The 18041-nt window shown below is 41.9% G+C and overlaps 1 protein-coding gene across 2 annotated transcripts in view; it reads left to right on the top strand.

The window, feature by feature from the left end:
- fhdc1 (FH2 domain containing 1) overlaps positions 1–17604 on the top strand; it is a 29390-nt gene extending 11786 nt beyond the window's left edge. The window contains exons 2-12 of one of the 2 annotated variants that reach the window (XM_010729668.3): positions 1466–2281; positions 4240–4301; positions 6691–6793; positions 6887–6972; positions 7589–7689; positions 8505–8575; positions 9184–9291; positions 9999–10069; positions 10756–10873; positions 11052–11216; positions 12224–17604. In XM_010729668.3, the coding sequence (XP_010727970.3) occupies positions 1784–2281; positions 4240–4301; positions 6691–6793; positions 6887–6972; positions 7589–7689; positions 8505–8575; positions 9184–9291; positions 9999–10069; positions 10756–10873; positions 11052–11216; positions 12224–14422 (3582 nt within the window). In that variant the 5' untranslated portion in view covers positions 1466–1783 and the 3' untranslated portion in view covers positions 14423–17604. Of the gene's footprint in view, positions 1–1465; positions 2282–4239; positions 4302–6690; positions 6794–6886; positions 6973–7588; positions 7690–8504; positions 8576–9183; positions 9292–9998; positions 10070–10755; positions 10874–11051; positions 11217–12223 lie in introns of those variants that run through there. The other variant, XM_019274886.2, reaches the window with a different exon arrangement.
- Positions 17605–18041: the final 437 nt, after the last annotated feature.

Raw genomic sequence — 18041 nt, 5'->3', positions numbered from 1 at the left:
TGAGTTTTGCAGGTGCTATAATGCAGTTGAAGAGCTGTAGTACTGCATTTGAGTGAATCTGAAGTCCTCCCAGGCATAAAGCAACTTAAGGACTAACCAATGCATTTGTGGAAATGTCTGTTTATGAGCTGGGTATTAAATGTCTTCTTCAGTTGAAAGTTGGATTCATTCAACTTTTTTCTGGTGTGGTGTGTTGATTTGTTAATGGTGTTGCTACACAACAGGCTCTTCCTTATGGCAACAGATGATGCCGAGCTGAATACATGAGAGACTGCCGGTTGCTTTACACAGAGCTACAGTTAGTACTGAATGCTGATCGGTCATTGGCCTCTGATTTAAATCAGGAGATCTGGATGCGTTGTTGCTTTTCGCTTGACTGGAGTTCACCTGTGAAGAGTTAAAGGTAGAGTCAGTCATACTAAAGTTAGTGACTGTTGAGTCTCATTTCCAGGGTGTGTAAGATTAAGGAGAGTATAATTGATTATAATATTCATTAGTATGTTTTCATTAGTGTATAATGACCTGAAAATAAGTATCACTGTGTTTCCGTTACCTTGAAATGAGCCCTCTATATCTAAAGAGAGAGCGTGTCCTCTTCAATGGAGGCTGCTATGTTGAACCGCCATTTTTCTACAGTAGCCCTGATCAGACAAAGCAAACACTGGCTCTAGATGTGCCTGAGTTTTACCTACATGCTGGATGGTAGGAGAGGGTGAGGCCTGGGAAAGTATTCATTGCAATCTGCAACTTCACTGCCACTAGGTGCCTCTAAATCTGACACACCGGACCTTTAAATAAGAGATAAAGGACACCACAGTTGGCGTTCATTCATTCCCAGGTCATCAAATCAAACACTTTGAGTTGGTGGCTTGAAAATAGTTGATTGTTGAGTCTCATTCCTAGCACGACCATGCCACTTTGTTGGTTCCCCATTTTTAACCGTATTTGATCCCACCTTTTGAATTAATTGAATGAAACCAGAAATAATTGAACACATTTGATTTAAATTTAACATTTTTATTTATTTGAAAAAATCTTCTATGAAATCTATGAAAAACCTTTTTCACCTTGTGGCCAATGAGTGTCCACCTGATGCAAGAGCAACTGCACCACAGGAGATGTTGAAAGTCATATGATTGTATTATATTATATTATCTTTCTTAACGGCCCTCGACATGAGAACTTCTTCCGAATGACAATGATACCAAACTGTGTAACAGAAGCTAAGCTGCGTTGGGTGTAATCTCTCTGACTGTTACACACCCCACAGCCTGACTTCAAAGACCTTCAAAAAGAGAAAAAAACAGGATTTGCCATTTCCTCATTGTGAGCCCCTTTGACTGGGTACCCCTTCTCTTTTGATCTGTCACACCCCTTAATTTCCCCTAATTTCAGATTGTCCACGACAACATGCATGACTACCTCTGTATAATCCTGTCCTGTGTTGTTTTTGTTGCTCTCGTAGCCCCATGGCCATCACCACCCGCAGCCTCCTCCCCCTGGGAGATAACCTTCAAAGCTTCTGCTCGGCACAATGGATGACCAGCTGAGTGATGGAGATGGACATGCAGAATCAAAGACATGCTCCCTTCATTGTGACTAGATGAAGGGACGTCTACCTTCTTCCAGCAGTGAGGGGACGTACACTGCAGAGTTTTGATGTTCTTCAGAGCGAAAGAAAACAAATTAGCTCTTTGGAAACCATTTTGAAAATCGGATATATTCAGTTTGCGGACCATACTCTCTCAGCATAGAGCTCATATGCTGACTGTTTATCCCTGTGATGCTTGTTATGAGTTGTCCATCCTCAACCAATGAGCCAGAGAGCTGCAGCAGCGAGGGAAGCAGCTGCACCACTTCCTCCAACATCACCTCCGACCCATCCTCTATGTCTGGACACACTCACGACACCCTACCTTCCCTCAGCGATGCCCCCGACACCTCTAAGCACCGAGCTCCCCCACCTCCTCCCCTGCCGCCCCCACCTCCAGGAGCACCCCCGCCGCCTCCGCCCCCATTTAGCAACCACAACGCGAGGAAGAAGCGCCGCGTGCGCAGCTTCTTCTGGAAGCCGATACCGGAGGAGAAGGTACGGGGAAAGCCCAACATCTGGACGCTGGCGGTGCGGCAGCAGCAGTACCAGATCGACGTTCGCTCGGTGGAGGAGTTGTTCGGGCAGCAGGAGGATGCTGGGACAGGGTTACGTGGGTCGACGCCAGCTAGTGGAAACTCATCTCGTGTTTCCAGATCCTGCTCGTTCAAGGAGAGCAGCAAGGATGAGGTGAGTCTGTTACTGACACAAGCAACACTGTAAAACTTAAGAAGATGGTGATTATACATCAATCCTCTTAAGATTAAAGTGGCCTTTTGTTTGGGGTGTCATTATATTCAACACACAGGACTTGCCAATATGAATATTTTTTCATCTGCAGTATTATGTAACCATTATTAAATCCGGTAATCTCATTGACACATGACGAACAAAGCCAGTCACACAAAAGCACTTACAAAACAGCATCAGGAACAATCAGAGGAAAGTTTAAACAGTTTAAATTCAACCAATGGAATGAGAGGAAGTTTTAAAGTCCTTTGTTGTTTGATTCATGTGGTGCAAAGCTGTGGACAGCAGCCTCCCCAAGTTCAGCGTTTCCTCGTGGGCTATCAAGATTCATCCAGATCTGATCTAGCTCTGTGATGAACTGGCAACTTGTCCAGAGTGTACCCCGCCTCTCACCCTCAGTCAACTGTGATAGGCTCCAGCCCCCAGCGATTACAGAAAATGGACGGATGGAGATCTGATCTGATGAACAGTCATTTTTAAATCTGAGAGGACATCAGATATACTGAAGCAGCTTTAGTAGGAGACATTTATGAACAAAACTTAGAAGAACTTATTTCCAGTCTACAGTTCTCTTCTTGTTGTTCGTGTGGACCAGATTACTTTTTCAATATTTATCTCCTGTAATGAACCGCAGGGCACAAAAACAAACTGCACCATGTTGTTTTAAAGCAGAAATAGCAGCTTCTAAGTGCAGGATGCCATATACTCTAAAGATGGAGATAATTCAGATCCAGAAGTGTCCTTATTTGTGTTCGATGCTGACATTTTCACAGAATTGCTGAACCTGAGGAGTCTTAATGATGGTCATTAGACAAAAAAACAGAAATCTTGCAGACTGTCATTGACAATCAGGGTTCAGGTCTGAATAGAATTCTGATGAGGATCTAAAAACTGAAACGTTTGTTGTCATTACATGCTCAGGTTCAGAAAGCTTGATTGGTAGAAATATAGAGTCTCGATGCCTGCAAACTCTTACAGCCACTGTCATTGTTTGGCAAATATGTTACCTCAAATCCTGAACACACCACAGACGGGATTAGAAAGCCCCAGATTCGTAACCAACTTACCATACATAAACTCTATGTATTAAGATATCCCTGCAGGGGCAAGTCAGGTAGCGGTGCTCAGTTACAGCTTTTCTTTGAGTGTGAAAAAATTATTTGTGTTCATAAACAGGACAAAAGCATTCTTGCATCATTACAGACTCCTGTAAAGTAACATTACCTATGTGAGGTGCAGGGGACTCATATCACAGAATATCTCACCTACGTGTCCCCACAATGAACTGACTGCAGCTGCTCAAACCTGGTCAGCCTGAGGAACGGTGCCACCATTTGTGCTCACAGGAACATACTGTATTATATATCCAGAGAAAATCAGCAAATCTTCACACCGTAGAGGTCGGAGCTAGAAAATATTGGACTTAAACAGTACATTTTTCTATCAATATTTTTACTGATTCATTTTCCGTCAGTCAACTAATCATTTAAGCTCTCTATGTGTATATCTGGGGGTTTCTTTGCTCGTGCTCCTCCACCTCGTCTGTACTCATTTGATTCAAACCACAGAAGTGTGTACTTGCTATTTAAAAGCTGTAATTAGGTCTTGTGAGGGAGCCTTTTTAAACATGTACCTGTCGCCGGTTCAAGGAAGGAGGTACAAGCCAGTTTTAATGAGGGACACGTAAACCACGTATGAGGCTCAGTGGAATTTCAGTGTCCCATAGGGTGACGGTGGTGGGTTGAGCAGGTAACCCAAGCGACAACAACAACCGGGAGCGGTTATAGGAAAGGAGGAGTGTGGGTACATGTGTGTGTTTTCATTGCACTACAGCACAGTCGTGTGTCACTCATGATGTCTTGTCTCTTCATTGTTTTTTTTTTGTTTGTTTTTTTCAGATCAGCATTCTTGACTCCAAGAGGGGGATGAATGTGGGTATTTTCCTGAAGCAGTTCAAGAAGTAAGTCTTCCGCCTGCTTCACTACTGGCTTGCATAAAGCTCAGTGGAGTCTGTGACAAATAAAAGTTGCAAAAACCAACATAAAATGTTTAGGAGAGCCGCCAGAACAGCTTTGGATGCATCTCGGTTCAGGTTATCCAAGTCCCTAGAGTCGAATAAGACTTTGGTCTGGTGTTTGGTGATGGTAATGGAGAGTGCACAGTAGCACACAGAAGCCACGTCATACAAACAGAGAAAGCAGCAGCAGTCAAGGTACTGCTGCTGTGCTGAGTCAAGCTGCAAATGTGATACAAGTTGAGTTGAGTCATGTCGATGATGGGAAATGGCACAGAGAGGTGTGTCAGATCAGAAAAATCCAGCACCCTCTGTCCTTCACTTGTCCTTACTTTATGAAAAATAAGTGACAGCACTGACATGTTGTTGATAAAGTGAGTGAACAATCAATCTGTCTGGATGCACCCGTGTTCTGTTTCCCACTTAAGCTGCTTACCCTGCTGGCATGTGGCCTTGCATAGTCCAGGTGTTTTGATGTGTGTCACCACGCTGCCAGTGTCTGCTTCTATTCACTGAGATGAGAACTGGTGGTTCACATCATTTTCATAATCATCATATAATTTTCAGTTTGTTTCTCTACTCATTTATTCGTTTATCACCCGGCTGCAGTACAGTATATTTATGATGCTTCTGTGGGACGCTGCAATGAAGTCTTACAGTCTGAATTACGAGGTCACAACAGTGAGGAATAAGCTGTCTGCACCACTGAGGAGAGATTTGGCCACAGTTTTCTCGATAGCTCTAAGTGATCCCAAGATACTTTTAAAGCTCAGGAGAGATGCGAATAACAGAAACAAATAGAAGAGTTTTTTTCTTATCCAACTTCATGTGCCAGATTTGATTATAGTGTGTTTTAGCTGTCCACACTGCTCTCCCAGAGATAGAGGCCCACACTGTTTGAGTGCCTGACTGGGGAAATATCCATTTAAAACTTTTTAAATTATTAAGAAATCTGTGTCAGCTACTCTAAAAAGGCCTCTGCAGCTCATCATTCTTTATAGTTAATTATTTTAGGAAATCTAAACGAGATGTGTTTGACCGGACTCAGCATTGTGTTAGTCGTCTGGAGCAGAGTACAAAAAGTGTGTTAGGTGTCTGTTTTGCATGACGGTGTATTTGCATGGCTCCCCACTGTATTTCAATGACATTTGACTGCCAGCCTTACAGTCGGATACGAGTATGAGCAATGACCTCATCACAGATAGTCATTATTTTTGTGTGTGTGCCTTTTTCACGTCAACGCCAGTATGTATTCATCCTCTGTCCTGTATATATTATCATAAATTAACGTGTTAATTTCAATGAATTAAACAGAAAAAAAATAACGCAGATGAATCGGGGCTGCGTAGGAAACTTAAGCCCACTCTCCAGCACAGTAGGTCACTCGTTGCCATCCGGCATTAAATAAAAAAGGAAGAATCAGGCTGCGTGGTGCCTGCTGGTGCCACCTTTGAGTCGGGAAAATGCTCCTCCCACACCTGCTCTGTAAGCATGTGGAGGCAACACCTGATGCTAGTGTTAACAGAGAACACAAATGTAATGTTTGTAACAGATACTTTCTAACACAGATGCCCGTCATCTGTGCTAAAGGTTCAGTTGAGCTAGTTTCACGTCTATCCAAGCCTTGGAAGTGTACTATAAACTGTAAATTACCTGAGATTGTCTATGCAGAAAATGAACAGGAATAAAAGACCCGTTCACTTTCTTTGTTAACAATGACGTTGACTGACAGCTGGAGCTCTTCCAAGGCTGTGATGGGCCTGAAACCATCTCAGTTTTATTTCACTTGAACACTTGAACACTAAATGTCTTATCCTCTCTTACATGGTTTGCAAATGTAATTTTATTTTATAAGCAGACATTAATCATACAGCAGTCATTAAATGTAAACATACATGAAACTTTTATATAGTGACAAACATATTTTCATGCCGTACTACCAAAAGTATTGCTTTACTGTTACAATGACCATGATCTCCGCCTGCAGTGATGCAGACAGAATTTGATCCAATTCAACAAACTGTGGCCTCAAGACTTGAATAAACATGTATCTGATACAGTCAGTTAGTAATATAAGCCTCGTAATGGTGGTATTTATTACAGGACTACTGTGCTGGGTTGCATTATATTGTAAAGTGTCAGTTTACTGGATATTGTCCACGAAGAGGAAGGTTTTCTAATAGTCGTCTTTTATAGTAGTGATGTAATTGGGAATTGTGTTGCACTACAGACACTAGAGGTGATGAGACATGATTGAGGGGAAGCAAGTATTACAAGGAGAGCACCTGTGCCATTCATCATCGAGCCTAATTGAAATAAACTGTTTATCTTCCAGGTCCAACCGCTCTATTGTTGAAGACATACGACATGGGGAAGGAAAGATTTACGGAGCGGAGCTGCTCAAGGACCTGCTGAAACTCCTGCCTGACGCAGAGGAGGTCTGTGTGGCTTTCACCAAAACTCAATGATAAATGACGGTGAACGTAGATAGTAAACAATAGAGCTTCCTCTTTCTCTTATTTTCACAACAGATCAAGAAACTTCGGGCGTTTAAAGGAGACCCAGACAAGCTGACACTGGTAGATTCCTTTATGTACCTCCTGATCCAGGTGCCCCAGTAAGTTCATTTCAATGGCGTGAACATAATGTTGTTTTAGTCAGGGAAATGTTTGACAGTCATTGAACTAAGAAATAATTTGCTCTGTCCGTGGTTTTATAACTTTGTGTGGACAAATTTGCATTTTGTGGGAGTTTTCCAACGACCTTATGCTGTTCTCCTCATTCTCACGTATTCCTATAAAAGTGTTGTGTTCATACGTATTTATTTTTCTGTGACAGTGCCCATTTACTGACGATTTAATGTACCAAAGTTTGCATAGGTTGAGTAATTGGACCTCTGCACTCTCTTTCCAAAGAGTTAACATGACCCTAAAGTAGTATTTGTGTAATAGAAAAGATACAATGACGGTGAGATTAGTATGATGGGGAAGTAATACAATGATCTGTCTAAAAAATACTACTCTCTGAGAGTATTCAATTAAAATACTTTTTAAATGAAAAGATATGTCAACTTATGCATGTGTCTGTGCATGTTGTTTCCCCATCTGTCATTTAGAACATTTAACAGTATAATATTTAGACTTCTCTGCAGTCTTAACTAGTTATTTAAAATAAGTCAGGGATTCATGATTTATGTGATCACAGATTTAACTACTCTTCTTCTTCTCTGACAGGTTTGAGATTCGGATCGAGGCCATAGTCCTCCGCGAAGAGTTCTTCCCTTCCTCTGCTGTAATGAGCCACGAGATCGATGTCGTTCGAGTCGCCACTAAAGGTAATAACACGCGGGCTCGGCTACCTCCGCACACGCACACACATACACACACATGGTCACACGTGCTTAGACAGGTGACCCGGATATTTGAGCTGTCAGCGGCGCTGAACAAAAAGTAGGAATGTGTCACCTGAGATACAGCGATGTGGGGACAGAATGGAAAGACAAGGCTGCGTCATCTTTGTATATGTGTATATATGTAAATGATACATTATTTAACTTACTATAAAAGTTTCAAATTATGGCTAATTTTGTTTCATTTCAGTGCTGCGTATTACCTCAGCTTCTATATCCATATCTATCATGCTGCTTCAGAGTTTTTTAATTTGTATTAAATATGTGCATGTGTCACTTACAGTAAAATAACAAACAGAGCACACGTGCCTGTATCCACATCCCCAAACTTATTCTGGAAGTTCTCTCTGTGCTGACCCAAGAAACTTTGAGAAATATTGAAGTGTTTTTGTCACTTGAACTTGTGTCATTTTAGCTGAGTCACACCATCTCACCTCTCTGTCCCTTATTGGATTCTTCTTTAAACCCTCTCCTACAGCACTGTGACCTTTTCACTGCATTGCAGAGGTGTCAGTTAAACACCGCATTGGACAAATTAAGTCGAACCTTTAATGACACCGTTCAATGAAAACTTTCAACAGTGTGTAACATTTATCCTGACTGTTTTTAATTTAAAAAAAAGACCACATGGTCAAAATGCAGAAAGATAATAGCTCTGTGTCCTGGTGGTAACTGGAAGTGAAGTATCGTCCTGATGGTATCTGCTTTATTCTTTAATTGAGTTCATATTGATCCTGCAGAGCTGATGAGCTGCGAGGAGCTTCATGCCATTCTGCATTTGGTGCTGCAGGCCGGAAATATCATGAACGCTGTAAGTCCAACGCTTATGTTCACTTAATACATTAATATCACTCTCTGTAATGTCTGGGTTAAAGGATTAGGCTGTACTTATATATTTAAGACAATGTTTGTGTGTGGCACCCGAGCCATTTCATTCCTATGACAAAAATCTTTAAAAAAACAAACATAATGTTATCAAAGTAATTTCCTTAACATGCTGGGCTCTGTACTTTTTGAACTATTATTTCTCAAACGCTGCGTTTGGTTGAAACATTTAGCTTAGATGGGTGTAAGGCCGGGAAACAATTAGCTTGGCTCTGTCCCAAGAAAATACAACAACCTGAACCCTAACCTGCTTTTTCTAACCTCACCCAGAGGCAGGCTAGCTGTTTCCCCCTTCCTCCAGTCGCCATGCTAAATTAAGCCAATAGGCTCCTTGCTCTTGTTTCATACTTAAGCAGCAAATAAGCATATTTATTAAATGTTGGTCTATTACTTTAAACACACAGAAGAATACTCTTTACTCGTTAGTAAATGAAATACTTGATTGATTGGTTGATTTCAGTCTTTTCATGGGATTTGTTATCAATAAAAATATATAGATACATCTATATTCACTTATGTCTATGCGGTTCTCAGGGTGGCTACGCAGGCAACGCTGTGGGCTTCAAGCTCTCATCCCTCCTCTCATTGGCTGACACTAAGGCCAACAAACCTGGGATGAACCTGCTGCACTTTGTCGCTATGGTGAGGGAATGCTTCAGTTATACAATATGATGCTCACAATACCCCGAAGACCTGTACTGTCATATGTAATCCAATACAACACAGCAAAGTGGGGCAAGAGAGTTAGATCCACCTTTTTCTGACACAGTGTCAGCATAAAATTTACTTGTTGTTGTTGAAAGCTTCACATGACTGTTTATTTGTTGAAATTATTATTATTGTTGATTGTTGTTGTTGTTGCATAAAGTCAAATTTCTCATGCATATACTTTTTATTTTATAATAATAATGATAATATAAGGTTCTCTGGTGTTTTTGAATACTAAATGCATGCTATGTCTATGAGATGCACTGAATTGAAGTAATTTACTGTGCTTGGAGACATTAATGAGGTATTACTAGCATAACTAGACAGTGATTTACTCCTGTAGTCTTTCCTGTTTACTGCAGTTAAATCACACCAAACTTAAAATGTGTGAAATAAAGTGGAGCCATTAAAGTCAGCCACAAAGCATTTTATATAAATCTTTCACAGCAGTGGTGCTTGAGTAAACTGCGTCCAGATACTAAGACCACAGGAGGGCAGGTGGACAGCAGATGGTGACAGGAAACCGAAAAGAGAGGCTGGCCAAGCACTTACATAACCAAACAAAGAGTTGTCCTTCACAGTGCAACGATGCCACTTTACTGTGCACGGTAACGAACGTTTGGATTTGTCTCTCTGCACAGGAGGCAAAGAAAAAAGACGAGAAGCTGCTCAAGTTTCCAGAGAAACTTCATGATGTGCAGAGGGCATCCAGGTAAACTGTTGACGTTTTTTAGACACAGTTGTAAATGTAGTGATGCCAAATTCCCTGAAAGAGAATGATCAGTTGCACGTTTATGATGCAAATGTGGTACTTCAGAAAGTTTCAGGTTTATTTGTCATGTGCAGGTTAGCACAGGGCCAACAATACAGTGCAGGACAAAAGGAACCAACTTTTTTGAAAACTAGTTATTCATACATTTTAAGTGTGTAGTTCATTTATGTTTTACTTTAGTGTTCTGTAAACAACCATTTGAGCTTTAATAATTTTTATTAATTGCTGAATTGACAACCACATCCAGCCTCATTACCCTAGCTGACGTCTAACTTCAGTGCAGTACTTTAAGGGGTCATTTTCAGAGCGCAGTGTGATGCTGGTAGCTGTCAGGATCTGTCAGCTTCACAAGGTCATCTCTGTGTGGAGTCAGTACAGCTCCTGCACCAGAGAGAGCCAAGATTACTCCTCCCTCCCTCCCTACCTCCCTCCCTCAGGATATGTGAATGCATTTTCTCACAGTTGTCCTATCTCCACCTTTTAACGGATGACAGTCTGACACTGCATTCAGCAAAATACTGTCAAATCTCGTCATGCTCTTTAGGATCAGTATAATTACATATGTAATCACCAAAATTGTCTCTAAGCACATTTTCTTCCTGCTGTAATGTTTTTTTTTTATGTAGAATCTCAGTGGAAAACATCGAGCTGGAGTTTTCCTCCTTATACGTTCGCATTAAAACCCTGGAGGAGAAGGTTCAAGGAGACCAGGAGCTCCTGCGGCAGCTGGAGCCCTTTCTGCAGGTGAAGCAGCAGTAGTTATGTAACACATTACACACACACACACACACACACGCACACACAGAAAGTTGGATCCAAGCCACTGTACATTTCTGCTGACTCTAGTGCTTTATAGATAATGACATCCATAAAAGTGTATACCGTTTTTATGGATAAGAAATGTGTTCTTCTGATGTCTCAGAGTTCAGCAGAGACGCTTCAGGACCTGAAGAGACGCAGGCTGGAACTGCGCAAAGAAGGAAACACCCTCATCGATTTCTTCTGTGAAGACAAGGACACTTTTAAGCTGGACGAGTGCTTCCGAATCTTTCAGGACTTCTGCATCAAGTTCAAGAAAGCTGTCAAGGTCAGTTTTAGTAAAAGGATAATTCTGGTTTATTTAAGACTTTTGGGCCTCATTGTACTCACCAAGTTGATGCTGAGATCTTGAAACTTATCACTAAAAAGAAGTCAGGCTGGGCAGGAAACACAAGACAGTTACACAGGATTTAAAGAAACGTCCAAGTTTATTTGGAAAAGAATATTAGTTGTAAAATTATTATCCAAACAGACTTCCTGATCTAATTTTGACCTGTAGTTTATTGGGAAATGAGGGATTTTGAAATTTTTAAAACATTTCGTGTGCGGCCACTTAGTGGTTTAAACACTGACTAAAGTGTTTGCTTATTTACAACCTGCTCACGTTTCTCAGCCAGTCAGACGTAGATGGAGTGATACCCAGATCACCCACACATACAACGGTCAGTGTCGGTGTAGTGCTCCTTTGTAGCTGCTTGTTTTCCGTCCGTTGGATCATAGCTGTTGAAACCGGACTGTTCACAACTAAAAGTTTGAAATAAGACAACAGGAATCCCAGTTGTAAAAAATATATTAATTTATTTATGGTTAATACTTGATGAATATAATATATCATGTCATTTTCTTCCACCCATTGCCTCCAAATTACTGGGAGAAGCTCCACTTGTTGTTGGACCACTGATCCGGAGAACCGAGCTTTCCAGTCTGGTTATGATAACTGATCTAGGCTTTCCTCCGTTTTATTTTGGTGGGTTCTGTCCATTTCTGTCAAAACACTGTGTTGTTTCGAGGATTACATCCACAAAAACATTCGACTAAAATAGGAAAGCAAGTTTTGCATGCTCCATTACTTTGGTGAATACAATGACCATAAAAATATGCTACAAAAACAAAACTACAAAAGTAAGACACACTTTGAAATATCCATTCTGATATTAGTGAATTCAGGGATAAATAACGACACTTGAAATGAAATCACCTCATCTGATTTGATATTACCATCATTTATTTGTGTCCCTGTCTCTAAACTTTTCTCCACCTTCCTCTTTTTCTCAGGACAACGCGGACCGCGAGTTAAAGGAAGCAGCCAGGCAGCGTCGTCTCAGAGAGTTGGAGGAAAAGCGTTTTGCTTGGTCCAGTGCAGATCAGAGTGCCGTATTTGGTCGGAGCAGCAGCGAGAACGACGTGGAGATGCTCACCAAGGAAGGCCTGCTTGACTTCTTCCAGCAGAGGGCTCAGAGTCCACACAGCCCGCTGGGACGCTCTTCCAGCGCCCGCCGCCACCGTCACACCATGACCTCCATAGCGGACCGAGAACTCCAAGGATATCTTGAGCTATTTGGAGGCACCGGGAATCCCACTGACTATTCCAAGTTTAACAGCCTACCTCGGTCAGGCCGCACCATCCAGCGGAAGACGACACCCTGGATCTCAGCCCAGGACGACAACCGCGAGCTGGACTGCGACAGAAAGGTGACGTCTCCACGTGCAGAAACTGAGCCAATCAGCCCGCTGGCCAGGTTTTCCTCTTCCGCGCTAAATGATAATGATCCATACAACAACAACAATATTTACTCATCTGTGTCAGAGAGCAGCACTCTGCCTCGCTCCTTTTGTGTCTTTCAGAAGCCCGCCCATCTTCCCAACCCAACAATTAGCGGCCACATGAATGTTAGTGTGGAGAAGCACACTTTAGTTCGAGGTCCTCAAGCTTTTGACCTGCCGAGTCCAAACAATAACAGTAATCATATGCACTTTGTCAACCAGGGGGATGTTGTGGTGACTGATTTGGACAGAGAGAGACGGTCACCTCCCATAAGTCTGGACAACCTCCTACATGGTAAAGATTTAGAAAGAGGAGGAACTCCTAAGGCAGCCTGGGAAGGGAAATTAGATCCTCCCACACAGGGTGGAGTCTCTCCTGAGAGAGAGAAAGAAGAAGAGGACAACAGTACAATTTCATCAACAACCTGTGACACACCCCTACCACTAGACACCTCTGTATCCAATAAGAAACCAGTGTTTTATATACTAGATTGCACAGAAACAGACTGCTCTGTCACCCTGGATTACTCTGAGGTGGAAAGCTCGTCTCTAACCAAAGAGGGACATTTCAGAATGACTGACTCCAGCAAAGATCAGGAGAGCCAGCAAGATCCAAGCTCTCTGTCCTCTAATTTGGAATCCATGTCTCCCAACGACCAGTCTGTTTCAACCAATGAGCTTTCAGCGCCGAAATCTGTGGACGCGACATCCATGACTCCGTCTGTCACGGAGGAGTGGGACACAGAGAGCTGTGACACCGCTGAGGGAAAACAAGTTGTGGAAACAGATGCACAGAGAACCAGCAGAAAACCAGTGCACGCAAAGGGCAAAGCTAACAAAGCGCCCAAGTCCACCACAGGTCGTGGTGTGCGAACGCTGACCAGCAACGAGAGCCAAGGCATGCGCAAAGTTGTGCCCATTAGTAAGCTTACAAGGACAGGTATCAGCAAGAAAACAGAGGCACATGACAGCGGAGAGTCACGCCGGCCTCTCCGTGACCAGAGCACCCCAGCGAGAGGAAGGAGCGAGAAGACCACAAGACCTCTTCGACACTCCAGTCTGCCTCCTGATGAGTCAAAAGCTCAGAAGGGAAGCGTCCTGGGCGGCATTTCCAGATGGGCACGTGATTCAATGCCGAGAAAGGCTTCCATCCACAAGCCAAGCGCCAAACCCCTGAGGAACATCCCCAAAGCTGCACCCGAGGAGAAGATGTGCCGCTCTACCATGAGAGCCCTGGCACAGGCACAGGCCCAAGCTCAGGACCAGGCTCAAGTTCAGGCCCAAGCTCAGACCGCAACTTCCTCTGAGAACAGCAGCACTCACACACTCACTGGAAAAAGCCCCTCTAGTGTCCCCGGCTTTGCTCGCAACACTGTAGCTTCAACTTCCAGGACTTCCAAGAAGGAGCTGGCCGCCCCATCTGTCCCCTCCACCCCTTCTCGTAGCCCTTCGCTTCTAGCTCGACAAACCCCGGCAAAGCAGAACAGGTTGTCACCCACAGTTCAAACTAGTGAGGAGCGGCCACAAGGAACAAACCTGCGCCGGGTGCAAAGTGTGAAAGCAGCCAGTCGCAGCGCCTACCGCAGCGAGACTCCCCCGCCACCTTCAACACGTGAAAATATCCGTAAGACTAGTAGCTTTTCTGAAAGGTCTGTCCCGTCTAGAGACTCGGCGATGCCCAGCAGAGGCGCTAAACCAGGCTGGAAATGAAACAAACCTAGTGTAGAAACAGAGACCTCCTCCCTGAGTTTGATGTAAATTGATATTTGCTCTTCTTACCTATCTACAGCGCAGACTTTTCCTCTCATATCATGCAAAAGACAGGAAAAAAAAAACTTCAAGCTATCTCACCTTGTAAGGTTCCTCCAGTAGCTGACTCTGTATCAGGTTTATGATTTGCAAAGAGCAAGATGCAATGAACTGCTCCACGTGTTCTTGTTTTGTTTATACAAAAAGCTTTTTTTCTTTTAACTAAACTGACAAATGGCAAATTTGTGTTATTTTTACACAGGAGCCCCTTTGCCTGCTTAGCTGTCTTATGTATTGTAAATGCTAGTGTCTGTGATGATGTTGACGTTGAACACGACTGACTATATGATGCTGCTAATTAGCTCTGACAATTTGAGACCGAGTTTCAGTGTCTTTTTCATTCAGGGTTACAGGTTTTGTTGTACCTTAACTTGCTGCTGTTACGGTGTCTTTTAGTTTTGTTGCATCTCTGCTCTGTTTGCTTTTTTTTTGGTTCTTTTGCTTGGTACCTCAGAGAGATCGCAGTGGCCTTGAACCAGCAGAAAAAATCGAATATGTTCATTTGGCTCTGCATGAAGAAGATGTAGACGAAATCCGAAATTTCAGTTTTCATTTCAATTGGTTTCAAACCGCAATGTCACTTTTTACAAATTCCTGATATATTAATATTACTACAATATATAAAGTCACAGATTATACGCCAGTGTATACCAACCGTGGTACTTGTTGTACCTTGTGTATGTGTCAGTAGTTTGTAGATGTGTTAGAACTCCTCCATAACGTCGTGGAGTAGACGTGCACGTAGGAAACGTTTCCTGTATACTGTAGGCTAATGCACGATCAATGCTCATGCTTTGAGAGAAAAGCATTGAACGCATCTGAAACAACACGGAAATAATCATCAGCCATGTGATTATTTTGACAGTCTGGTCTAATTTTTCTACTGTGAATGTAGCCATCTCATATTTTCTCTAGGCCTGCACCTTTCTAGACAAGGTTAAATTGCAACAATTGCTCTAACTGGTCATAATTCAGTGCCAGATTGTGCTTCTCATATATTGTCTTAATAACACTCAGTGCTGTTTTAAAGGTATTTCCAGAATCCTCAAAGACTTTCTAAACACGTGGAGAAAAAAGATTCACTCTGCTGTATGATGAAAAAGATTTTCAGCCATATTTCCTATGCAGATAGCTTGAAATTACATATGTCGTTGCTCTTTTTGTATGGCACAAGAACAAACACTCAATTTTGTATGGGAATATAAAATAAAACACCGATATGGACAAAAATAAAACAATAATATACTGTTTATAATATAATAAACAAAGTATTTACAGTAGGCTGACGCTATTCAGCCACTGACAGTTTATGCAGGAGGCAGGTTTATTCCTAACAAGAAGATTATTTACTGTTGACTGTTGTTGAATCCTCAAGATCCAGAGCTAATTTGGTGGAAAGTGGTAATCCTGATCCACACGTCTCTTCCTAATTATTCTCGTTTGGGCCCATAATTGCTGTATTTCTTATCACTCTGCCACCCAAACTATTGAAAACTAATCATAAATTACATTACAGCATAATCGTAGTTTATTTTTAATCAACCCAGATGGTTTAAAGAGTCTTTGAGGATCCTTGAAATACCTTCAAAACACCTGGAACTGTTTTTAAACGACCTTCTTTCAAAAATCACTGATTTATCACCATATATAAAAAGTGATGCGTATCTACATGACTTGAATGAAACAGGGATACATGAGAGGCACAGACTGCGGTTAAATTGAGTCCTGTTGAGTCCCGACCATTTCACACCACTTGCCTTCCAAACTGCATTGTGCCATTGCCTTGATGGCAACAACACTCACAACAGTGCATTGCCTTAAAGCTTAATGTAGCCGATCCATCACCAGTAGAAACTCCTTGATTGTAAAAGGAAAGTAGACGTTTTCCTACATTCCATCACACTGAACTGAAACAGTGACTCCGCTGGTTAGTGACTCACTTTGTACATAATGTAAAGACATAGTATTTTTCTGACTATCAATATGTTTACATAGCATTAAAAAAAATGAAGGGTAAGAGAGTGAAGTATGTGAGCACACAGACATTTTGAAATGCTCCATATGGTCTGACGTTGAGAGCTCTGACGGTGTGTTGACATGCTGTGGGTGTCTTCCTGTTCCTTGTAATGCAAATGAAGGTGATGAACAGATGACACAAAAGACCCAGTGTGACATGCAACCGTGTGTGTGGCCTGCACCAAGCCTAAATTTAGATTTTCACAAGAGTATCAAGCAAAGTAATGGAGGGGTTGCAACTAAACATGAATATTTTCTTAGTTAAATCATTTTAAAGTCAAAATTTAGTTTTTAAAAAAGTTCATCACAGAGCCAAAAATGTTTGTTTTATCCAACTATCTGTCCAGACCCAAAGATTTCCACTTAACAATCAAAAATGTGTTTTTAACACAATTGCTTACGTGAGTACTTTTGTCAAAATCAGATTGATAACCCAGTATGTCATCTAATTCACCTAGAAAGTAAAGACGTTAGGACTGGCAGGGCTATGGCTCATGAAATCTCACTCCCACACAGCCTAAAATAAAGATGTGTTTAACTTTTGAAACAATCCTTTTAACGTGATTGGAAGTTCTGGATAAAGCTGGACCTTGAGTTTTTACTTTAAGGGTTTTTACCCTTCTGTAAACTTAAAACTACAGACATTATTAAAAATCGTGTCCTCTTTTAGTATAAACCTGATAACAGACAGTCAAAAAATGTTGAATTGTTGAATCAGCTGCTGTTTATTTACATTTGCATTATTAAAAAAGGACACACCATCTTATTTTGAAACTGCAGCAGCTGTAGAGATGCTGCCCTCCCAGCCTGAACACAATTTATACAAAGTCTCAGTCTCCTGCTCTCCTGTCTGTCCTCCTTTGTGTATCCCACAATGCCCCCTGCTGCCATCTTTTTAACAACCCCCTAAGCATCACAATGGCTGGCCTTTACATTTCATCTGACCAGCCTACAGCTGAAGAGCTGCTGTGGAATTTGAATACTTCACTCGCCCGTTTCACCACAACTTCCTTGTTGCTGGGTGGTTACCGTAGTAACAGTCTAAACATCAATTACTATTACTTACTTACTTAAAAACGCCCTGTAAACTTAAAAGGTCAATGCCGTCTGTAAACTTTTGTCGCATTACAAGCCTTAGAAAAGCCTAAACTGGTATTGTTTCGTGTCACTCTACCAAACCTGCTCACGACATGTGACTTTATGTTATTTAGAGTGAATCTTGTGGCTTTTTTTTAATCATTACCTGCTGAATCTCTAGTTGTACTGTATTTATTGCATCAATTGATCTTTCACCAAATGATTAAATGAGTCTGGCATTAATTTCCCCAACAATGTCTTTTGTACACTGGAAATGAATCATCAATGTGTGCTTTTTTTTCTCTCTCTCTCTCTCTTTTTCTTTTTTACTTTGTGATGGAAATCTTGACGTGTCTGCTGTAGTTTTCAGACTTGAGGTAAATAGGTCCTCCACTGCTCTGCTTGGTCTTTTACAATTTGAAGTCTC

This window comes from Larimichthys crocea, chromosome X, assembly GCF_000972845.2.
Source record: "Larimichthys crocea isolate SSNF chromosome X, L_crocea_2.0, whole genome shotgun sequence".
Taxonomy (NCBI): domain Eukaryota; kingdom Metazoa; phylum Chordata; class Actinopteri; family Sciaenidae; genus Larimichthys; species Larimichthys crocea.
Note: the sequence above shows the minus strand (reverse complement) of the source record. Positions and strands in the feature narration are given on the sequence as shown.